This window comes from Staurois parvus, unplaced genomic scaffold, assembly GCF_062004578.1.
Source record: "Staurois parvus isolate SC_StPar_1 unplaced genomic scaffold, SC_StPar_1.0 ptg000760l, whole genome shotgun sequence".
Classification (NCBI taxonomy): Eukaryota; Metazoa; Chordata; class Amphibia; order Anura; family Ranidae; genus Staurois; species Staurois parvus.
In genome coordinates this window covers 516,357-542,441 of record NW_028318556.1, presented here as the reverse complement: position 1 = coordinate 542,441, position 26,085 = coordinate 516,357, and the positions used below count along the sequence as shown (strand labels likewise).

The 26,085-nt window shown below is 41.6% G+C and overlaps 1 protein-coding gene across 1 annotated transcript in view; it reads left to right on the top strand.

The window, feature by feature from the left end:
• Positions 1-26,085, top strand: part of LOC149444940 (VPS35 endosomal protein-sorting factor-like) — a gene marked incomplete at its 5' end in the record, with an annotated part of 803,117 nt that overhangs the window by 377,033 nt on the left and 399,999 nt on the right. The window contains one exon of the mRNA XM_089654375.1: positions 480-578. Within this exon, the coding sequence (XP_089510501.1) occupies positions 480-578 (99 nt within the window). The remainder of the gene's footprint in view (positions 1-479; positions 579-26,085) is intronic.

Below are 26,085 nucleotides of genomic sequence, written 5' to 3'. Positions count from 1 at the left end.
TCATTGTGGAGGCAACTAGGTTTTGCTTGTCCCATAATTACTTTTGTGTTGATAACAAATTTTTTTTACAAACCACTGGCACAAACTATGTGGCTAATTTTGCCCCCAGTTATGCCAATCTTAGTGAGTTTTTGGGAGGCTCACCACATCTGACGCAATAACCCTTTTTTCCGCTCAGATAGTTTTTTGTTTTTTTTTATGATTGGTACATAGATGACGTGGTCATCATTTGGGATGGCCCGGAATCTTATGTTGCCGCCTTTGTTTTCTATTGCAATGCTAATACATTTGGTCAGTCATTTACTTCATTGTGTGACAGTTCTTCCTTGGCTTTCTTGAATCCATGTTATGCCACGAAGAGATGCACAGATGCACTGCTGAGCAGGCAGATGCCCTTGGCGGAGTCCACCTGTATGAAAGGGCACTAAATTACCAAGTTGTACTAGACTTGACACGTGTCTTTTTCTCATTCTTTGCAGGTCTCCTTTGGGCGTGACTTTGAGCAACAACTTAGTTTCTATGTGGAAGCCAGAGCAATGTTCTGTAATCTGGAGCCTGTTCTTGTGCAGTTAATTCATGTAAGTGGAATCAACAGGGCTATCGTGCTAAAAGCTGGATTGTTGCCCATATATCATTGCCTTCAATATACAACACATTGCTTTAAATAGCTCTATTGTCACAGCATACTTATTCTTTTAAAAACAGAATTGTAATAGCAATAGAAACTAGTTACATTTAATAATCCAATATAAGCTTACTTGAAAAATGTAATTTCATGTTGTGATTTCTACTTGCCTGCTGGCCATCTCTTTACACATTTGATGAACAAAGTATAAAAAGTGAGCGCTAATCAGTTCAGCGGCTGTACACTCAAGGCAACCAATAAAACCTCAATACAAAATATTACAGAAACAGTGCAGCGCTTTGATTAATAGTCCTTAGTGGTTCTTGATCAGTGAATGTTCCTCAAATGAGAATAGAAAAAATGCCCACTCACCAGAACCACACTTGGTGTAGTGCAGTAAATAAAGATTAATCCCTGGTTCCACTGGAAATATGCGTCTGGATCCCTGGTTCCACTAGAAATATATGCCCAGATCAGCACATGGACGTCACTCTCTGGGTCACACAGGTTTAGGGTCATAGGAAATTAGGCTCCGGCACATAGTTCCCCTTAAAGGATATGTGGGTGTTGCTCTTACAGTGGTAGGAACCTCCCTCTCTGGTTAGACTCGGGCAACACAGCTTCTGGAAGAAAATACTCCCCATACGGGGTCAAAACTAAAAAGTGCCCATAGTGTAATATAGTTTGGATAAATGTTTATTTGCAAGAGTAAGGATGCATCCAGTAAGTATCGTTTGGAACGGTAGATAACAGAGGTAACACTAACCGTCACTGAAAGGAGATGGCCACCGGAGCTCCACAATGCTCCGACGGCGTGACGTCAACGGCGCGAGCAGGCTCCTCACGCGTTACGTGCCACGCACATCGTCAGAGGTTGAGACGGTAAGCGCCATGACGTTGATAGTCATTATATAGACAAAATAGCGCATGCCCAGTGCGGCAGCGCCATTTTGTCGAAGGTCAAAAGTCTGTGTTTACAGACGTGAATCAATATTCCCATAAAGGGCAGAATACTCATTCTTTCAAACGGGAAATATAACTCGATAGTCCGAGATATAAAAATATATATGATTATATATAAAAAAATATATGATTATATATTAAAAAATGTTTAAAAGGTGTATTAATATCTGCAATAGTGACTATAAACTAAATTCATATTAAAGAGAGTATGTATATATATTAATTTTAAATCCATTATAATAAGATCAAGTTCAGAGTAAGACCATTCCATTGTATGAATATATTAGTGAGTTATGATCACTTAATATTAATTTAATATTTAAAATAATGGCTAAAATCAAATATAGAAAAATATATGCATATATTGATTATGATTCTAAATCCATTTTAATAAGATCAAATCAATAGTGAAAACTATATTATTATAGGAGCATCTTAATAAATTGTATATAGTCATATATATTAAGACACCTCATTTGCAGATTGCATCATAAGTTAATTATAAATAATTTACCAAAAAAAAGGGATTAAATATAGTAAAAATATTTGAAATGAGTATATCTTTATTAGTAAATAATTAATTAATTAAAAATAATTTAATAAATATTCCCGTGTGAAAATCTGAACGAATATTGGAAAAAATATTTTTTATGTTATAAATACATGATTTAAAATACAGTAAAAAATATATCAAAAGCTAAATTCTAATAAATAACCAGCAAAATCTGAAAATCAATAAAGGAACATTGAAACTGCAAGTTTTAACTATTGTCAATGAAGCAGTTGACATCGAGTTCGACATTAAGTCCCAAAGGATGCAGGGTCTTTAATTGATAAATATACTTAGTTTCTAACTGAGATCTTGCGTGGATCTTATGCATTCCTTTCCAGTGTGGGGTGATGGTATCAATGCCAACACATTTAAGGGTAGATGGATCCTTATTATGAAAATGCCTATAATGCGAGGATAAAGAGTGATCTTTAAAACCCTTTCTTATATTATTATGTTCGCGCAAACGATCTCTAAGTTTTCTTTTAGTTCGCCCCACATATTGTTTGGAACATGGGCATTCTAAAAGGTAGACCACATATTTAGTATTGCAGCAAATGAATTTATCGATATAGGTTTTTTTGTCTTGATTAGAACAAAAGATAGTTGATTTCTTTTTTCTAAGATTTTTCGCTTTGCACGCTATACATCTGTTACATGGATAGAAACCATTAAAGGTAAATAGCGGTGATGGTTGAGTAGGGGGTTCAACCACATTTGGGGATATTTTATCCCTCAGCGTGGTAGGCCTACGTAAAATTACTTCAGGTATTTCAGGTAGAGTTTTTGATAAGACTGGATCTGCTCTTAATATTCCCCAGTTTTTCTTAATTATATGTTTAACTGCTTTGTGTTGTACAGAGAAAGTTGTTATATATGGGAAGATCAAATTTTTAGTCGGTTTGGGGTCATTACTGAGAAGGTTTTCTCTATCCATATTTGCCACTGATAATATAGTATTATGCAGTATAGTACCTTGGTAGCCTTTCTCAATGAACCTTTCTTTCAAAACAGCAGCTTGTAAATGGTAGTCTCCTAAGTCAGTACAGTTCCTTCGTAATCTCTGGAACTGTCCCCTGGGTATATTGGTAAGCCAGTTGGGGTGGTGGCAGCTATCTAGTGGTATGTCACTGTTTCTATCTGAAGTTTTGAAATAGGTCTTAGTTACTATTTTATCATTAGAACGCATAAGCACTAAATCAAGAAAGTTAATTTCTGTTAGACTATAATTGAAAGTAAATTTAATGTTTTTATTGTAATTAAGCGTGCCAAAAAAATTTTCAAGGGATTGTTCATTACCATTCCATAGTATAAGGACATCATTGATAAATCTTTTGTATAAAATCAACTCTGGTCAGTCCCTGGCATAAATGATGTCCTCTTCCCAGTAGGACATAAAAAGATTGGTGAGGGAGGGGGCAAACTTTGCCCCCATCGCCATGCCTTTGATCTGAAGGAAAAATTGGTTATTGAACCACATGTAATTTCTGCTCATTGCGAAATCTAGTAATTTCAGAATAAAATTAATATGTGCAATGGTAAGAGAGCTTTCATGCTTCAAATAATACTCCGCTGCATCCATACCATCATGATGGTTAATGCTACTGTACAAGGACTCAACATCAGCCGTGACCAAAAAGGTAGAAGAAGTGATATTCACATTTTTCAAACTGTTTAATACCTGTTTGGTATCTCTAATATAAGAGGGAGTATGAATTACCAATGGCTGCAGATAATAATCAATATAAGCTCCAATTTTGGAGCACGAGTTGATACCACTTACTATGGGTCTGCCTGGAGGATTAGTCTCACACTTGTGTATCTTTGGCAGAATATACAAGATTGGCACCCTAGGAGCTTTCGGCATAGGTATTCCCTCTCTCTATGTGTGATGATGTTGTTGTTAAAGCCAGATTGTATGATATTCTTCCGATTTTTCTTATAAGAAACTACAGGATTCTTACGCAGAGGTTGGTAGGTGGTGGAGTCATCAAGAATCTTGTAGACTTCATCCACATAGTGCTGCTTATCCATCACTACTACACCCCCGCCTTTATCCGCAGGGTGTACAACCAAATTTTTCTTATCAAGAAGTGATTTCATCGCATTGTTCATAGAGCGGTCATTATAAGCTTTCTTAATTTGGAGACTATTAAGGTCCTAAAAGACTTGATCTTTGAAAAGACCAATAGAGGAGTTTATTTGAGGGGGCGGATTAAAGGTTGAGGCATTGCTAAGGTTAGAGTAGTTATTAGTTTTTATAACATCTCTCGTGATAGGATTACTCAGAAAGTGCCTCTTAATGGACAGTTTTCTGATGAATTTTTGCACATCAATAAATAATTCAAACTTATTAAGGGAATGTTTAGGGGCAAATTTGAGACCCTTATCCAAAAGTTTTAATTCATCATTAGAAAGATCAGCATTACTGAGGTTGAAGATACCTTTTCCTATCAAAACCTCCTCCTTTTTGGAGTGTCCATGTGTTCGTCTGCCTCCTCTCTTTCCTCTGCATTTGTACTTCTGTTTCTCCCCCGGCCTGGCCCTAAAAAAGGCTTAGGCTGGTGATTACGTTGATATCCATTGTTATCATAATTTCTGGGAGCTTGAGGGGAATTTTATTTATCGTCAGTCCACCTATTGGGTGGATCATGATCTCTAACATATGTCCTAGGGGTTCTAGGTATTCCAGGAGGATAGTAATCATGAGAGGAATAATATGGTCTAGTGGACCATCCCTCGAATGTCCCTTTTGGTGTGTAGGTCTATTGCCATTTGGATAATATCCTTTATTATGCGGATGAGTAGTCTGCTCATTACGAGGATGCCAATTTGAACTCCTAGATCCAATATTGGCGTCTGACTGCTGAGTCAATGGTTCAAACCTGTTATGAGTTGAGACAGGCCGAGTAGTACTCAAGTGAGGTTTGGTCTTGCTATTGGGGGGTTTCTTGGTGGTTGGACGAGAGTTATGTACTGGGGGGATATATGATGGTAAGTGCTCCATTTGGTTTGGTTCATCGGGAAGGTTTTGCCATTTGAAGACTAACTGGAATTGATAGTCATTATAATCTCGTACATATTTTTTCTTTTTTTTAATTTTTTGTTCATTGTCAACCCCTTCAAGATGTTTTTTAAGTATATTAGATTCTATAATATATTCCTCACTATTCATAAATGGTACTAGTTTCTCTCTAATTAAATTAATTTCTTTGTCAAGATATGACAACTTCTTCTTTTTCCTAATAACCAAAAACGTTAATAATTCAATGCCTACTGTATTAAAATACTGGTACCATTCTGTAAGCGATGAAGCATCCTCCATATCAGGGGGGATACTCCATCTGAGTGCTCTAGGGATCATTTGTTCCTTGATATACTTCTCTAAGAAAGAAATATCCCACAGTGCCCTGATCTCAGCAGAGGTTAGGTTATTTAAATGTAAAAAAATACCTTTAAGGTCATTAGATTCGTGCAATGGGGCATATATGTCATCAGAGATAGCAATTCTAGATGCACTAATCTCAAATATGTCACCCATAATGAATAGGAAAATGAAAAGCAGCTACAAACTTAGTAAGGTAATATATACAAATTTATTTTTGTATTAACAATTTTTATTGATTTTCAAGAATATACAAACAGTATGTTTTAAAAAAAAAAGGATAAAAAAAGAAAACAAGCAAAACAGAAAGGTACATCGATTGCAAAACTGCGTAAGGACAGGACCAACAAAAACATAAAATAACAGTGTGAAAATGATCAGGACCTTACATTTTGGGCTGGCATAGAGGAAATGAAGGTATCCCATGGGAGCCAAATCATCTCAAACACAGCAAATGAACAATTATGTAGTGCAGTCAAATATTCCATCTGTCTAACATCAGCAATAAGTTTGTACAGAATCGACATTAAAGGAGGGGTAGAAGACAACCAACACATAGGAATGCTTCTCCTAGCCGCGGTCAGAACATGTACAGCAAGTTTTCCGGATGGTTTAGGTAGACCCGGAAATGGTAGACCTAGCAAAAAATGTAGTGGATCAAGTGGGATAGAGGTACGCATTAGTAATAGTAACAGGGAGAGAACATCTTTCCAAAAAGGAGTAATGGAGCTGCATGTCCAAAAGATATGCTAGAGAGAACCCAGGTCTCCACCACAGTGCCAGCAGGCAGGAGAAGCATTCGTATTATAAGCATGAAGAACTTCAGGTGTTTTGTACTATAACATCATGAGCTTGTATATATTTTCCTTAAAAACCACACAAACAGAAGATCTAGATGCATTTTCCCAAATTTTCTTCCACGTTAATAGATCAATATCACATTGTACGAATTGAGACCACCTACGTATGTAAAGGTGAGTGTCATTGGATAAGGAGGGGGCATCTAAAAGTAGTTTATAAGTATTAGAAATAATACCCCTTTGGTGGGGACCCTGCATGCATAAACGTTCAAAGGAAGTAGGCTTCCCCAGGGTTAATGAGGGTGATAAGGTGGAAAAGAAGTTGCGTATTTGAAGGTAAATATATAGGTGTTGAGAAGGTAGAAGAGCTTTTTTCTGGAGATCTGGGAATGAGTGTAACTTACGAGTCACCGGGTGTACCAAGTGACGTAATTGAAAAAGGTTAGCTACTACCCAAAGAGACATCCGGGACATGGCCATATTATCTGGAAGATTAGGGTTATGGAGGATATTTGTCAGTGGGTAGCAATCAGAGGCCAGTGTAAATTTAGCCTTACATTTCTGCCAAACAGCCAGAGAAAAGTGCATGGGACCAAGGAGTAGGTGGCGAAAAGAAGAGACATCCACTGCTGAGGTCGACCTAAGGAGGGAGCATGGATAAGCCGGAGACAGTTGTAAAGATTCGATCTCAGCCCATGTGTTGGGAGGATAGTGAGTAGACCATGACATGAGAAAACGAAGGTGAGTTGCATAGTAGTATGTTATTATATCCGGTGCCCCCAAGCCCCCCCTAGAACGCGGAGAAAGCAAAATAGAACGTGCAATCCTGTGCCGCTTGTTGTGCCAAATAAAATGCAGGAAAGATTTCTGGAGGGAGTGAAGTTTGGACATAGGAACGGGAACGGGGAGGGTCGCAAGCAGGTATAACAGTTTGGGTAACACGGTCATTTTTAGTACGTTAATGCATCCGAGAAAAGAAATGGGCAGGGCATCCCAGTGTTTCAGAGAGCGAGAAATTGCTATAAATAATCGGGGAAAATTGGCCTCGTATATTGATTGGTAAGAGGAAGTAAGATTAGTACCTAAATATTTTAAAGAGTGGGTGCACCACCGGTAGGGAAAGGATTCCTGAAGCGAGGATAAAACGACAGATGGGACATGTATCGGGAGTGCCTCAGTTTTAGACGTATTGACTTTGTAGCCAGATATGGCCCCAAATTGTTTCAAGGTCTTATGCAAAATCGGTAGGGAGGTATGAGGACTCGCAAGCGTGAGGAGGATGTCATCAGCAAACAGCGATAATTTGTACTCATGGTTATGGGATCGTATCCCGTGAATATCCAGATTCGACCTGATGGCGATGGCTAATGGTTCCAGACAAAGAATGAACAGTAAAGGAGAGAGTGGGCAACCCTGACGTGTACCATTTGACATCTGAAAGGGGAGTGAAAAAAAAGAGGCTAATCTGACCTGCGAAAAGGGGGAAGAATAAAGGGCCTTCAAGGCTGCTACAAATGGACCCCTGAAACCAACTCTTTCCAAGACCATGAACATGTAAGGCCAACTTAAATGGTCAAAAGCTTTTTGAGCATCTAAACTTAATAATATAGCGGGGGTGGAGGATCGGTTAACCAAGTCAACCAGATCAATAGATCTCCTGGTGTTATCTGCAGCGTGTCTGGCAGGTACAAAGCCCACTTGGTCCCTATGTATGAGTTTGGAAATAATTCCGGACAGTCGGTTGGCCAAAATTTTAGTGAAAATCTTGTAATCGGAATTAAGTAGGGCAATGGGGCGGTAGTTGTCTACAATAGAGTGATCTTTATCGGGTTTGGGGATAACCGAGATATATGCTCGGGAGAATTCAGTCTGGGGTGTGACCCCCTTGAAAAGATCTCGATAAAAGGAGAGGAGATGAGGAGCCAGGATACCAATAAAAGATTTATAGTAGGAGTAGGGCAATCCGTCCGGTCCCGGGGCTTTACGAGAGGGAAGATGTTTAATTGTGTCAAGCAATTCCTCTGGCGTAATATCAGCGTTAAGGGTAGCAATTAGAGATGAGCGAATCGAACATGACGAAGTGGAATTCGTTTCGAAGATTAGGAAATATTCGATTCGTGCCGAATCCGAAAATTAGCAAACTTCGGATGCACGAATCGAATTTTCCCAAAAATGGTGGCGACATGTGTGGCGACGGAGCGGGGATCTCTGGGAAGGCGCGCAGACAAGGCGCGCTGACCCATAATGCATTCATTCATGACATGTGATCGCATTAGCCAATCAGCAGCCAGCCAGCACTGTGTAATGGTGGAGCTATAAATCGCGGCCATCTTAGAATTCTCCATTAGCCTCCGGTCATTCAAGAGAGACAGACCTCTGTGTATTAGGGACAGAGTTAGGGCCACAGAGACTTTAGGGCCACAGAATTGTTACTGAGGGACACAGAATCGTTACTCAGGGACACAGAATTGTTACTCAGGGACACAGAATTGTTACTCAGGGACACAGAATTGTTACTCAGGGACAGACACAGAATTGTTACTCAGGGACACAGAATTGTTACTCAGGGACACAGAATTGTTACTCAGGGACACAGAATTGTTACTCAGGGACACAGAATTGTTACTCAGGGATACAGAATTGTTACTGAGGGACACAGAATCGTTACTGAGGGACACAGAATCGTTACTCAGGGACACAGAATCGTTACTCAGGGACACAGAATCGTTACTGAGGGACACAGAATCGTTACTGAGGGACACAGAATTGTTACTGAGGGACACAGAATTGTTACTCAGGGACACAGAATCGTTACTCAGGGACACAGAATCGTTACTCAGGGACACAGAATCGTTACTGAGGGACACAGAATCGTTACTGAGGGACACAGAATCGTTACTGAGGGACACAGAATCGTTACTGAGGGACACAGAATCGTTACTGAGGGACACAGAATCGTTACTGAGGGACACAGAATCGTTACTGAGGGACACAGAATCGTTACTCAGGGACACAGAATCGTTACTCAGGGACACAGAATCGTTACTCAGTGACACAGAATTGTTACTCAGGGACACAGAATCGTTGAATTAAAGAGTATGTCAGACAACATGCAGAGGAGTGGCAGAGGAGGCAATGTTTCAGGAGCGAGCAGACGTGGCAGCAGAGGAAGGGGTCGAGGCAGCACTAGTCGCAGCCAGAGGCCAGTGCTCCCGGTGTCATCCAGCGGTCGTGTCTCCACCGACAACCCTGCCATCATCGATTGGTTGGCTCGGTCGTCTTCCTCTTCCCAGGTCACCTCTGACACCTACAGCCAACGGTCGGTGGGTACGTCAGACACAACCGTTAGTTGGCATGGCCCGGGAGCAAGCCCACTGATATCACGTGTCCTCTACCTGCCCCTGTCCTTTGGTGTTCCCTCACCAAGCGAAGTATCGCATGCTGTGGGCTCAGCCCCACTGTACAGTGAGGAAGAGCTAACAGAGGGCGGTCAGGAACGGGGGGAGACATCCGCCTCTTCAGCAGCCAGGCGAAGAAGTACTGGCGAGGAGAGTGGCTCGGTAGCCGGTCTAGAGACAGGTCTGTCTCCTGACCCACACGCAGCCGAGGGGGCTAGTACTGAGGCGGAGACCCTAATTGATGATGATGAGGCTGATCGCACTTGGCAGCCTCGTCGTCATCAGGCTATTGCTTCCGCATCATCAGGAGAAGAGGGTGCCAGCTTGGCAGCGAGCAAAACAGTCGGTGGGTTGCCCAGGAGGCAGCAGGGTCGCAGCAGTGTCAGTGGAGGCAAACGGCCACGGAGTAGAGCACCGGCTCCACTGCAGCCTACCACCACGGCCAGTAGTGGTGCCGGTGTGCACGGAGGAAGTAGCAGTCAGCCAGTGAGGAGTAGCAGGGGCAAAGTTTCCTACTCGGCAGTGTGGCAATTTTTCGTCAAGCCGCCCGAGGAAGTAAACGTAGCCGTATGTCGACTATGTGGCCAGAAAGTCAAGCGTGGCCAGGGGGCCCATGTTGGGACTACAGCGTTGCGTCAGCATATGCAGCGTCGCCATTCGGTGGCCTGGGAAAACCGTGATAAAGATACGGCGGTTCTGCCTGCCCCAGCCCCCGCTCCATCACCCGCTCCATTACTTGCTCCGTCACCCGACGTCAATCGCCCTCTATCAGCCAGTCAAGGCTCCAACACCTCTGCTGAGGGGAGTTGTCGCTCGTTGGCATCTTCCGCTCGTTCAGATGCTCCTTCTCCTGCTACTCCTCTTCACGGATTCCGTCAGCAGTCTTTCTTGGAATCCGTTTCCAAGAGACAACAGTTTGCGAGCACGCACCCGACGGTGCAGAAGCTGAACGTCCTCCTGTCCAAGTTGCTGGTGCTGCAGTCCCTCCCTTTCCAAGTGGTGGACTCAGCACCTTTCCGAGAAATGATGGCTTGTGCCGCGCCGCGGTGGAGAGTGCCAAGCCGTCATTTCTTCGCCAAAAAGGCAGTGCCAGCCCTGCATTCACATGCAGAAGAGATGGTGGGCCAGTCTTTGAGCATGTCGGTCTCTGCCAAAGTGTACGGCAGCGCCGACGTGTGGAGCTGTAACTACGGTCAGGGACAGTACATGTCATTTACGGCCCACTGGGTGAATGTGGTGCCGGCACAGCCGCACCAGCAACTTGGACAGGTCACGCCGCTTTTGCCTCCACGTTTGCACGTCCTTGGTCCAGCAAAGATGTCCGCCTCTACCACCTCTTCTTCCGCCGTGTCCTCAGCCGCCACCCCCGTGCCAAGTCCCATTACCCAACCGGCATATCACATGTGCAGGGCGCAACGGTGTCACGCTGTGCTGCACCTGGTATGCCTTGGCGAACGTAGTCACACAGGGGAGGAACTTCTGAGTGTAATGAACAGAGAAATCGACAGATGGCTGTCTCCGCGCAAACTGAAAATCGGAACCATGTTGACCGACAACGGAAAGAACATGGTGTCTGCTCTGCGTCAAGGAAGGTTGTGCCATGCGCCATGCATGGCTCACGTGTTCAATTTGGTTGTCAAGCGGTTCCTAAAATCCACCATCCCACTGCAAGACATCCTTAAAATGTCACGTAAACTTTGCATGCATTTCAGCCATTCCTACACCGCAAAGCACACCCTCCTTGAGCTGCAGCGGCAGAACGGCATTCCACAGCATCGCCTGATCTGCGACGTTGCAACAAGGTGGAATTCAACCCTACATACGTTAGACCGCCTTTACGAACAGCGAAAGGCCATCACCGATTTCCTGATGTTACAAGCGGATAAAGGTACTCCCCTGTGTAACTTAGATGTCAGCCATTGGCAGCTCATGCGTGACACCTGCCGCTTGCTCAGGCCCTTTGAGGAGGCCACGCTATTCGTGAGTCGGCAGGACTATGGGATGAACGACGTCATTCCTCTGTTGCACGTCCTGGAACAAATGCTGTTAACAATGGCTGGTCAGGGTGCGGTAGACGTGGCGCACAGATCTCAACGCCACATGACCCCTGTGGGGGCAGGACAGGAAGAAGAGGAGGAGGTAGAGGAGGACATTGGTGCTCAGGAATTATTGAGTGAAATGGGTGGTTTTTCCACTCAGCGGACAGGAGTGGAGGAGCAGGAGCATCTGGTAGAGGAGGAGGAGGAGGCAGAGGACCCAGACGCACCGTGGCAGTATGCTGTGGAGATGGAGGCAGGGAGTCCCTCGCATTCCTTGGCACAAATGGCCCATAGCATGCTCGGTTGCTTGCGTAGCGACAGCCGAATAATAACCATCAGACAGAGGGATGACTTTTGGCTGTCCACCTTGTTGGACCCTTGCTACCGTTCAAAAATGGTGGCCTTTTTCACACCTGCTGAGAGGGAGGCCAAAATAACGTACTATAAAAACCACCTATGTAGTCAGTTGGTCTCTGCCTTTCTGCGCCAACGTCCATCCTCAGACACTGTGGGCCCTGTGCGCTCGTGTTCCGCTGCCATGGCAGCAGGGGAGGGGTGGGGTGGTAGGAGCAGTGGCAGCTCCACCAGCAGCGGCTGCCTCAGTCTGCAGTCGATGATGAGTAGCTTTCTTCACCAGCGCAGTGAGGAAACTACTAACCAGCCGCAGCAGCAGCAGCATCAGGTGGACCTGGAGCAGGACCTCAAACAACAGGCTTGGGCCTACTTGGACAGCACCCTGCCAACCGAGGTAGACAATCCCCTTGACTACTGGGCAATGAAACTTGACCTTTGGCCCCAACTAGCTGAATTTGCCCTTGAAAGGCTGTCATGCCCGGCCAGTAGCGTGGCATCGGAGCGCGTGTTTAGTGCGGCAGGAGGTATTGTAACTCCGCGGAGGACACGACTGTCCACCCAAAGTGTGGAGAGACTCACGTTTGTGAAAATGAATCAGGCGTGGATTAGTCTGGATTTCAAACCACCAGTTCCTGACACAACTGACTAAATCCGCCATGAATCATGCCCCAAACATGTTATTATTTTTAACATAGGCCTCTGTATGGCCTTCAATTTAAGCTGCTTACGCTTCGCCACTCTGCCATTGGCCCCTGTACCGCCTCCTCTTGCTGCTGCCAGGTACAGAGTGTCTCATGGGTCCCTGTACGGCCTCCCATTGCTGCTGTCTCCATCGCCACACTCTGCCATGTGCCACTTTCAGGTCTCCTCACACTGCTGGTGGGTTCCATTTTGTCATAGGGTGCTGGCAGATTACGGGCCTCCCATTGCTGCTGCCAGGCCCGTAATCTGCCATGGGCCCCCGTACCGCCTCCTCATGCTGCTGCCAGGTCCAGAGTGTCTCATGGGTCCCTGTACGGCCTCCCATTGCTGCAGATGTGTATACTCCCCAGAAAAACATCTGCATCGATGAGTCCCTTATTCAATATTCTGGCCGCTTTGTAATCAAACAATATCTCCCCAGCAAGCGTGCCAGATATGGGATCAAGATGTATAAGACCTGTGAGAGAGCAACAGGCTATACATGTAAGTTTCGGATTTACGAGGGAAAAGATAGTCACTTGGAGCCCCCCGGATGCCCAGACTACATGGGGAGCAGTGGCAAGATAGTTTGGGACTTGGCGTCATCCTATTTCCATATGGGGTACCACTTATACGTGGACAATTTTTATTCAAGCGTGCCACTATTTAAACATTTGTTCAATTTGGGAATTTGCGCATGTGGCACTGTGCGATCTAATCGCCGAGGCTTCCCCCAACGGCTTGTAAATACCCGTCTTAAAAAGGGGGAAAAAGCCTGCTTGAGAACTGAAGAATTGCTTGCAGTGAAGTGGAAGGACAAATGGGATGTTTACCTCCTGTCTTCCATTCACGCACGTCCAAATTACCACGGCAGCTGGTGTTGTTTAGAAGCCCCTCTGTGTCCACGATTATAACCTTAACATGGGAGGGGTGGACTTCAATGACCAGATGATGCAGCCGTACTTAGTTTCCTGAAAATCCAAACGCTGGTACATAAAAGTGTCAGTTTATTTATTTTAATTGGCTGTATATAACGCTTTTGTTCTCTATAAAGCAACTGGACATAGTGGATCATACCTAAATTTCCAGTTAGAGAACATCAGGGCCCTTTTGTATCCAGAAGGTGCTGCGCCCCAAACCCCTCTCCCAGATGCAGTTAGCCGTCTGCATGAGAGACATTTTCCCGATACCATTCCTGGTACCCCAACCCAAAGAAGACCCCAAAAAAGATGTTGTGTCTGCAGCAAACGTGGAATTAGGCGTGACAGCCGCTATTGTTGTCCCTCCTGTCCTGGCTAACCTGGCCTCTGCGTCAAGCCCTGCTTCCGCTTCTACCATACACTAGTGAACTATTAGTATAGGGTACAGCACGGCACAGATCAGGGCACATTTACACAGGGTCTCGAAAGATGTTAGGTAGTCAGGAAACTGGCTATCGCATTTGGAGAGACCCTACCAGCTGTTTAAATGTTTGAAGTTTGAAAAAAAAAAGTAAAAAAAAAATAAATTAATAAATAAAAGTACAAATACCCCCCAAAAAAATAAAAAAATGTAAAAACCAAAAATAGTTATTGTTTTTTTGTTGTTGTAATTTTTGTGATTGTTCGACTTTCACTGTTTTATTGTTGTTTTATTGTTAACCATTTCTGTTTGCAGGAATGCTTTCAGCTGCAGCGCTGACCTGTTTATTCTGACAGCAACAGGAACTTGCTCTCAGAATAGACATAAGTCAGCGTGGGTAGCGCTGTTGGATGAGATTTTTCATCCGCAGTTATAAAAAACAATATATGCCAAAGCATGGGGGCCTGGGGTGGCCAGTGAGTGGATGGCCCCTATGCTTCGGCATATATATTTTATATTTGTTGGCACATTTCATATGTGCCCACCATTAGAAGTGGGTGGATTGAGGGAGGTTTCTAATGGTGGGCATACCACCACACACTTTTCCTTATAAAGTTGTTTTATTGAGTTTGTTTTATTGTTAACCATTGTTGATTTCTTTGCAGGAACGTCAAACTGCAGCACTGACCTGTTTATTCTGACAGCAACAGGGTCTTGCTTTCAGAATAGACATAAGTAGGTGTGTGCAGTGCTGTCGGATGAGATTTTTTATCCGCAGTTAAAAAAAAGAGAATATATGCCAAAGCATGGGGGCCTGTGGTGGCCAGTGGGTGGATGGCCCCCATGCTTCGGCATATTTATTTTATATTTGTTGGCACATTTCATATTTCATTTTCATTTCATATATTAGAAGTGGGTGGATTGAGGGAGGTTTCTAATGGTGGGCATACCACACACTTTTTCTGGCAGAGATTTCTTCTCTTTTTTTTCATTCAGCCCACAGGCTGCATAAAGAAAAAAAGAACATAGCATATACACCCAACAAGGACCAGTGACGTACTGGTACATCACTGGACTTTGAATGGTTATACCAGGGTGATGCCTGCAGCTGCAGGCATCATCCTGGTATCATTTTTTTCAGCCGGCAATGAGCTTTCATGTAAAAGCATTCCTAGTGGTTAATTAGCTGCAGAATTGCCTTTACAAGCAGCGGGAGAAAATGCCCCCCCTCCCCCTCCCTGAGATAGCATTAAAAGTGATAAAAAAAAAAAAAATTAAAGGGACAGTGTAAAAATAATTAAATAAATCAGAAAAAAAAAAAGGACCCTCGCCCATCCGCGCACACGCACACCTGCGGTCGTGAGCGTTGACCCTTTGCCAGTATGGAAACAGCGATTGCACCATGCATGTGCGGTATCGCCACGAACGTCAGATCAAGGGCAGTAATTATAGCTCTAGACCTCCTCTGTAAATCTAAAATGGTAGCTTGTAAAGGCTTTTAAAGCGTTGCCTATAGATATTAAAAATGTATGCAGTTTGTCGCCATTGCACAGGGCATGCGTAATTTTAAAGCATGTCATGTTTCGTATCTATTTGCTCAGCATAGCATCATCTTTATATCATAACAAATAATTGGCCAATATATTGTGTTTTTGTGCATTAAAATTAAAAAAAGTATATTTTTCAAAAAAATTGCGTTTGAAAAATCGCTTTGTAAGTAATATGTGAGATAAAAAATTGCACCACCCACCATTTTATTTACTAGGGTGTCTGCTCTAAAAAAAATATGTTTGGGGGTTCACTTTAATTTCCTAGCAAAAATACAGATTTTTTTAATGTGAACAAAAAGTGTCAGAAAAGGCTTGGTCTTCAGGTGGTTAGAAGAGTGAGTGATGTGTGGCATAAACTTCTAATGCTGGGCATAAAATGCCCCCACCCCTCAAAATGACCCCTTTTTGGAAAGTAGACACCCCAAACTATTTGCTGAGAGGCATGTTGAATCAATAGAATTTATTTTTTTACCACAAGTTTTTGGAAAATGAAGAAAGAAAATAAAAATACATTTTTTTCTTTTCTTTTTTATATTTCAAAACCTTGTGAGAAAAAATGAGATCTGCAAAATACTTACCATGCCTATTTTTTAATTTCTTGGAGTGTTTACTTTCCAAAAAGAGGTCATTTGGGGGGGTTTGGTGCTATCCTGGCATTACAGGGCCTCCGAAACTGTGATAGGTAGTGGGGAAGTGAAATGAAGAAGTTACGCACCTTCAGGCTTTCAAAGTGCTCATTGGTTTTCAGGCTCCTGTATGTGGCTAGGCTCCCAAAAAGTGTCACACGTGTGGTATCCTCATACTCTGTAGAAGTAGCAGAATGTATTGTGGGGTATAATTCCACATATACCCATGGCTTGTGCAAGAAATAAATCATTTAAATGACAATTTTGTGTAAAAAAAAAAACAAAAAAAAAACGTTTTTGTCATTTTCCAGAAACTTGTGGAAAAAAATAAATCTTCCATGGACACAATATGTCTCTCAGCAGATAGCTTAGGGTGTCTGCTTTCCGAAAAGGGGTCATTTGGGGGTGTTTGTTCTATCTTGGTATTTTAGCACCTCAAGAGATGTGATGGGCGGTCAGAAAGTAAAAGCTGTGTAAATTTCAAATTATTTATACCATAGTTTGTAGACGCTATAACTTTCACACAAAGCAATCAATATACACTTATTGGGATTTGTTTTTACTAAAAACATCTAGAAGAATACATTTTGGCTTAAATTTATGACTAACTTTGAGTTTACAATATATTTTTTATAGCTGAAAGTAGAAAATATTGTTTTTTTTCAAACTTTTCGTGATATTTTTATGTTTATAGCGCCAAAAATAAAAAGCGCACAGGTGATCAAATACCACCAAAAGAAAGCTCTATTTGTGTGAAAAAAAGGACGTAAATTTCGTTTGGGTACAGCATTGCATGACCGCGCAATTATCATTTGAATTAGTGCAGCGCTGTATAGCAAAAAAAGGCATAAATTACAGTATCTATACCATAGTTTGTAGACGCTATAACGTTCACACAAAGCAATCAATATACACCTATTGGGATTTTTTTTACCAAAAACATGTAGCAGAATACATTTTGGCTTAAATTTATGACTAACTTTGAGTTTACAATATATTTTTTATAGCTGAAAGTAGAAAATATTGTTTTTTTTCAAAATTTGTGTTTTTTGTGTTTATAGCGCAGAAAATAAAAAGTGCACAGGTGATCAAATACCACCAAAAGAAAGCTCTATTTGTGTGAAAAAAAGGACGTAAATTTCGTTTGGGTACAGCATTGCATGACCGCGCAATTATCATTTGAATTAGTGCAGCGCCAAACAGCAAAAAAGGCCTGGTCATTAATGGGGGTAAATCCTCTGGAGCTCAAGTGGTTAAACGTCCAAAAAGTAGTCTTTGACAAAAGAAAAATGTTTAAATATTGTATATAAATTATATATACAATATTACCCACTTGCCATCCTGAGAATTTACCCCCCTTAATGACCAGGCCTTTTTTTGCTACACAAATGCCAAAGACCTACTCACACATTAAAATCGGGTCATAGACCCACCAGGCATGAACTGTATAACCCACAGTCAGGGTGCTTGCATAGGGAGTCCAAAGATGGCTGCCGTCCATGTGTAATTGCGTCACCACGCTCTAGTCCGACATATTGCGTCACAATAACATGTGACTTCTCCAGGGATCCCTGGAGAAGTCGCGTGTTATCGTGACGCTACATGTCAGACTAGAGCGTGGTGACGCAATTACGCACGGACCAATTTTAATGTGTGAGTAGGTCTTTGGAATTTGTGTATGGTATAATAAACTTTTCTCTATTACATTATGGTGGCTTATTCTCTGATTCCGTTTATGAGCCATTGGGAGAGCGGAGGAGTTTTGTAAAGGTGCCTTACCATTGTAATGGTTGATTAACCATGGGCTGTGTGGGAGCTGATCCTGTGTCCATCCAGACAGTGAAATTCATCCCACCTGGGACTAACTGGTGATCTGTTATGCCTTATGACTCCTTGAGGGTCAAAGAATGGAGGTAAGCGTGCACGCTAGACTGTGACAAATGGTCTGAAACTATATAATGTATGAATATTGTTCATTTATGATCACATGTATTTATATTTGGTTAATATTTGTTTCACTTATATCACTTATATTTTGTCACATTCTTGATGGCATGTTTTTGGGCTACACATTAGGTGCACCACTGTACACCTATATATTTATTCATATAAATTATGTATTCACCCATTTAATATTGAGTATTTTATTTATATATTTTGTGTCTATTATCACATAGTATTAGTGTTACACCACCTTATCTACTTATATTGAGTCCATGAAAGATTTATTTTTTTCCACAAGTTTTCGGAAAATGACAAACTTTTTTTTTTTTTACACAAAGTTATCATTTAAATTATATATTTCCTCACACAAGCCATGGGTATATGTGGAATTACACACCAAAATATATTCTGCTACTTCTACCGAGTATGGAGATACCACATGTGAGATATTTTGGGAGCCTAGCCACATACAGGAGCCTGAAATCCAATGACCACTTTGAAAGCCTGAAGGTGCATAACTTCCTTATTTCACTTCACTACCTATCACAGTTTTGGAGGCCCTGAAATTCCAGGATAGCACCAAACCCCCCAAATGACCCCTTTTTAGAAAGTAGAAACCCCAAGGAATTTAAAAAGAGGCATGTTGAGTATTTTGCAGATCTCATTTTTTCTCACAAGGTTTTGAAATATAAAAAAGAAAAGAAAAATATGCTTTTGTTTTCTTCATTTTCCAAAAACTTGTGGCAACAAATGAGATCTGCAGAATACTCACCATGCGTCTGATCAAATTCCTTGGGGTGTCTACTTTCCAAAACGGGGTCATTTGGGGGGGGGGGTGCTATCCTGGCATTTTAGGGCCTCTGAGTATTCAGGAAATGTAATGAGGAAATAAAGCCCTTTTAAAGCCTGACAGTGCTTATTAGATTTTGGGGTCCTGTACTTGGCTGGACTGCTAAAAAGTCTCACCTGTGGTACCCCCATACTCGGGAGAAGTAGCAGAATGTATTTTTTGGAGTAATTGACTCTACCATGAAAGAAATGCTTCTCTATTTATTTCAGGTACTTATATAGCGCCGTCAATTTAAACAGCGCTTTACATATTTATTGTACATTCACATCAGTCCCTAACCCTCAAGTAGCGTACAATTTAAGATCCCTAACTCACAATCATACATACACATATTAAGGCCAATTTAGACAGGAGCCAATTAACCTACCAGCATGTCTTTGGAGAGTGGGAGGAAACCAGAGTACCCGGAGGAAACCCACGCAGGCACAGGGAGAACATGCAAACTCCAGGCAGGTGGTGCCGTGGTCGGGATTTGAACCAGCGCCCCTAGTACTGCCAGGTGGAAGTGCTAACCATTTAACCACTCTCCCTACAATCCTCATTAATCTCAGAATTTTCTTCTCTTTTCCACAAATTTTCTAATGATTTAAATAACATGGGAGAAAGGGTCCAATTTTTAGAGAATAAAATGTGTGAATGTACAGAAACAATCAATGACTTAGTAGATGCATATGAAGAAGTTAAAGAAGATAATTCATTGATTAAAGCTAAACTCGTGGATATTGAGAACTGATCCAGACGTAACAATGTTAAACTATGGGGAATCCCAGAATCCGTCCCTCAATCTGATTTACACTCATATGCTCGCAATTTGATGTCCGCCATTCTCCCTGAAGCTGCACCTTTTGCCCTTATGATTGATCGCATACACCGTATTCCTAAAGCATCGCACTTGGCGGATTCGATACTTAGAGATGTATTAATGAGTACATTTCTTTCAAACAAAAGAGCAATTGCTTTCTTCCATTAGATCCATGACTACACTGCCTGCACCTTTTGCAGATCTCCAACTGTTTTTGGATCTCTCCAAACACACCCTACAACTTCAACGACAGTTGAATTCAGTAACAAAAGATCTCCAGAATCATAAGATTCCATACAAATGGCGCCATCCAGCTACCTTGCTTATCTCCAGTAATGGCAATGTGCTCACTATCAACTCACTCATTCATACATGGGGAATCATACTGGACCCACCCCAGGAGTCCAACATTCCAGCCTCACCTCATGCTTCACATCACCCTGGACAACCGCAAACTGGTAGACGCAGAGATCGTCCATGATTTCACATAGAGGCCACCACTTGTAATACGCTGTCATCCCTCTGGCCTATGGCTCAAAGTTACCGTAAATCTCACCCCATTTGATCTGTAGCATTTCGGTTTGAATCAACATGAGCTTCTGCTACATAGTTTTTACACTTCTGATATTGTTTGCGGTTATCTGCTCTTTCTTGACTAACTCACTGACGCTCGTACTCCGCTTCTTGCTACTTTCCAGTGACGCAACTGTTTTGTTTTGTGTTTTTTTCGGCTTGAAGATTACACTGTTCAACAGGTAAAAAGTTTTGGACATAAAATTAGCTAATCTTACATAATTTTGGGGTGCTGAAAACGAAAATGACCCTAAAAAATGTTGATTGGCTCTAATTTCCATGATATATTCACCCATCTAATGACGTAAGCCATTCAAAATTATGATGCAACTTCAGCTGCATATTGCGCAGTTGATACTGGTGACCAATAGAAAATTGCATGTATACTGAGATGATGCAATATTAGCCTTTAATTGCATCACTTCACTGCATAAAAGCTGCAGTATCTGTAGCTGATTGTAGTTTGACAGCGTCTTTACATTTCGTTTTATGCTTATATAGGCTACTCAGTAATGCCTCGAACTTGTGTGAATAAAGCAGATAATTTCTGCTATATCTGCGGTGAAATAACTTTTATCTCACAAAAAAGGAGGATAACAGGAATGATTAAGAAAGCCTACAACTTGTATTTTGGCTGCAAGATAGGAGACCAGGACAAGAGCTGGGCACCACATATATGCTGCAATTCTTGTGGGACAGCACTGGAGCAATGGTTGAATGGAAAAAAGGCATCTATGCCTTTCGCTGTGCCAATGATTTGGAGAGAGCCAACAGATCATGTTAGTAATTGTTACTTTTGTATGGTGCCTCCAATTGTAAAAGGGCTAAATAAGAAGAAAAAGTTATGATGAGTTTCTTTCTCTGTTGCGTGGAAAGGAAAAGGCTGCCTGGACAGCATTTGTATCAGTGACATCAAATTTTCTTGGAAACAATAAAACACCAGACTACAAGAAAGTGGTAGAAAAACTCATCCAGACTTACAGAAATCTGGGTTGCAACATGTCTCTAAAAATTCATTTTCTACATTCGCATCTGGATTTTTTCCCACCAAACTGTGGAGCAGTGAGTGATGAACACGGAGAGCGCTTCCATCAAGACATTGCAGCTATGGAAAGAAGATATCAAGGTAAATGGAGCCCATCAATGCTTGCTGACTATTGCTGGACAGTTGTAAGAGATAGCCCTTTCCTCGAATACAAGAGAAAAGCCAAGAGAAGCAAAACCGACACAAACTGAAGACAAAACTAGTGAGAATCCTAAGTATTTAAAATGATTCAACTTAGCTTATGGCTATAATTTTTCTTGGTAATCCTATGCAATATATTATGCCATTTAGGCTTTGTTATGTAGTCAATATCACTTGCTTTATATTTGTGGAAAGACATCTATCTATATAATTATTGTGCATTATGTAGTCATTACGCCTATAGTAGAAAACTTTCCGTTTACAGAAAAACTAGAGCCAATTGACAAATTTCATTGTTATATTTGAACTCAGAATGTGAAATTCATTAAGAAATGGATCCTTTTGTTTCCAAAACTGGCAAAAAATAAAAATTTGTTGAACAGTGTTATCAGTGAAGTAGACTTCAAAACCCTAATTGCCACCGGCTACAGCTGCCATCAGCCATAAATTATCTTGCTAATAAAAACCCTGTGAATTACTTCTCTATTTCCTGTTGTGAACATTCACACCACCAATAATGCCACTTTCACTCTTGTCTATAAATGCCAGAGGTCTAAACCATCCTGCAAAACGGAACTCATTATGGAAAACAGCACATGACCATAAATGCGACATTTTATGCGTGCAAAAAACTAATTTTTCCCGTTCAGCCCAACCATATTGCCAACATAAGAACTTCCCCCATGTTTACAATGCCTGTCTCACTGTTAAGAAAAGAGGGGTCATGATAACGATCAAGGACTCGGTTTCATTTACGTTACACCACCAAGTCGCCGACCCTAATGGTCGATTTTTATTCTGATCTGTAGGATTGACAACGTTCCATATACTCTGATGAATGTGTGCAGCTAAAAAGATACCCACTGCCTTCCTCCCCAAAACTATCCGTCAAGCTAGGAAAATACAACAAGGACATCTACTTGTTTTTGGAGAATTTAACATTGCCCCAGATAACGTGATGGATTCATCTGCTACGTCAAAACGCCACTACCCATCTTTTCAATCCTTCCTGCATGCCAATGAGCTATTCAACGCATGGAGGCGTTACCACGCCAGTGAACGTGGCTACGCATATTTTTCTCCTTGTCATAATTCTTACTCTAGAATTGATCTGATTTTACTTGACAAATGGTTATTGCAAAAAGTACATAAGTCTGAGATCCATACCATAACGTGGTTGGACCAAGCCCCTATCTCAATATTGCTTACAGACAGCCCCTCACAACCAAATACCTTTTGTATGGAGAGCCAACAACTTTTTATTGCAACATCCAGAGTATGCCTCAAAGCTCTCGAATTATCTTTCTGATTTTTTTTGCTCAAAACATAAACTTGGTCCCTGACCCCTTTGTGGTATGAAACTCTCAGAAAGCATTTATTAGAGGTTTGTTAGTGCAAATGGGATCTAGAGAAAAATGAAAGAAGTCACAATGCTTAGATCTCCTACTAAACTCTATTAGTTATTGAAACCCAGAATAAAGCACGGCCCACTTAAGCCCTTAAATCAAAATTAACATTGTTGCGTCAAGAACTTCGATCTGTCCTATTGGACTCCTTTGAACATATGCAATGTAAACTGCAAGCCACCTTCTGTTCCACCTCTAATAAGGCAAGGAAAGCACTATCTCGTAAAATTAAAGGCTGTAGAATTAAATCCTTAATACCATTTCTTTAAGACACTACTTCCAATACCAAAATCTTTAATCCTCAGCACATTGTGGATTCCTTTAGCTCCTATTACAGTTCACTATACAATATCAAATTGGATGATTCCATACACCAACCCTCTCTGATCGAGATTAACACTTTTCTTGAAAAAAATCAAACTCTCTTCCTTATCGGAAACGCAACTTAATTCCCTCAATGCCCCATTCACCCACCAAGGAATTATCTCCACAATCCGATCTCTCCCTATTGGTAAATCTCCGGGGCCTGATGGTCTGACGGCTGAATACTACAAACATATCCTCTCTATTCTAACAACGCATCTATGCTCCATTTTTCAACTTTGCCGCTTTCCTCTTCATCGTTCTCCCCTGAAATGCTCCAAGCCCTCATAATTACACTACCGAAACCAGGCAAGGAACCTACATCCCCGCAAAATTTCAGACCAATCTCTTTACTGAACCTTGATTTGAACATTTATGCTAAACTAATAGCAACCAGATTGAATGATATTCTTCCTCATCTAATACATCGTGACCAATCCGGTTTCACCAAATTTCGTCAAACCTCGGATGCAACCAGACGATTGATAGATCTTATACACCACGCCAAGGTCTCTCAAACGCCTTCTCTGCTTCTATCCCTGGATGCAGAGAAGGCTTTTGATAGGGTCCATTGGATTATCTTCATCAGGCACTACTGGTACTCAAATTTGGATTTCAGGGCCCTATCCTAAGTGCAATTTTAGCCCTCTATACTACCCCTTCGGCTCAGGTTTATTGCTTGAACATGTTATCGTGTCCCTTTCACATAACCAACGGAACAAGACAAGGATGCCCATTATCGTTCATTTTTAATCTTCTTATGGAAACCCTAGCGGCGCATATTTGCTCTAACCTAAACATGAAAGGCTTCTCTATTGGTCATCGCACTCACAAACTAAGTTTGTTTGCCGAGCATTTTATCCTTTTCATTTCTGATCCAGCTTCCTCTTTGACTGAGGTATATCGTACTCTAAACTGGTTCAGCAAAGTGTCGTATTATAAAGTCAATGAGAACAAAACTGTAATGTTGGATCTAGGTCTAGATGGTATCACCAGGAATATATTGCAGAATCAATTCCCCTTTGCTTGGGACGACTCTGGCATATCTTAGGAATACGACTAACCAAATAAGTTAAAGGTTTGTTTTCGGCCAACTACATTCCATTTCTCTCAAAAAAGCACCAAGAATTGCAATCATTACAACAACATGAGCTTTCATGGGATGGCAAGTTTGCTGCCTTTAAAATGTCTATTCTTCTCCAGCTGCTTTATTTATTTAGAACCCTCCCCATTCCTATACCCCGTTTGTACTTCAAATCCTTACAAACCTTGTTAAACAAATACATATGGCAGGGAAAGAAACTCTGCTGTGCTCATGCAAAACTTACAAAACATAGATCAGTAGGAGGCTCTGGATATATTACCTTTAGTGATTACTATACAGTAACGATACTTTCACAACTAAGAGAATGGTTTAATACCTCATCTACTGCTACTGCTACTGCTACATCAAATAGAATCTACCTATATTCAAGGAGAGACTCTAAGTGCATGGCTCCTGGGAATACCCATAGGGATTCTGATCTTACCCACTCTCCCCCCGCCTATTTTAGCTACAATCTCTGAATGTCGGATTCTCATCTGTGCTCCTTGTCCTTCCATGTAAGCAGTGATGCCTAATCTTCCTTTGCACATTTTAATACATCTTAACCCAGATATTCCTATACGCCACTTGTCCGCATGCGGCATAGCATACATTCAGGATTTTTTTTAACGACTCCTCCCTTAAATCATTCACTTCTCTTCAACAAGAATTCCACCAATTACTTTTCACCTACCTTAGGATATCCCATTGCCTATCTAAACAATCCTACCCCTTTTACACACTTCCTAAACCTGCTTGGAACTATATCTCTCGCTCTCATACTAAAACCAAAGGTATTTTACTTTTCTACAATATCTTAAACTAAAAGAAAGCATTTATGAAGGTTAAACCACTTCTCCAATGGGAGGATGATCTTGCCTACATTTATACTGAGCAGCAATGGCTTCACGCATTTCAATCAATTTACCGAGCCACCTGCTGCTCGACACTATGGGAATTAACACAGAAAATATCCCTTAGATGGTATCTCACTCCTGTTAAAATGGTGCATTTTAATAACCACATATCCCCTTTGTGCTGGAGGAAGTGCGGGAACCCTGGGAGCTTTATTCACATCTTTTGGCGTCATCCGCTCCTAAACAACTTCTGGTCTACTATTTTTCAAATTTTATCTGCTAATTCACGGTCCTCTCTTCCCTTAAATCCGGATTTAGCGTTACTGAATTTAAATTTTGATAGTATTAACTTCCATGCTAAACACTGTCACCCACATTCTTTTGGTAGCTAGGTTGAGTATCACTAGGTCTTGGAAAACCTCTCAGCCGCCCACTGTGTTTGATGCTATCGCATTAGTTCACAGCCATTGTTCTTATGAACTTGCGATGGCCTCTAGCAAAAGTAAATATAGAAAAGTACTTGCCCTACGGCAACCTTGGCTCAGATGGTACCAAACAAACCCACCTGTGTGAACACCTCACTTTGGTAGAAAGTTCTTTAGCTGATCTCTCTAAGCTTTGATATTTTAAATGTAAACGTTATTGTATCACTGATCTTTTTATGATTTTTTTTTTCTCTGTTCTGGTTACCTTTTTTTTTTCCTCTAA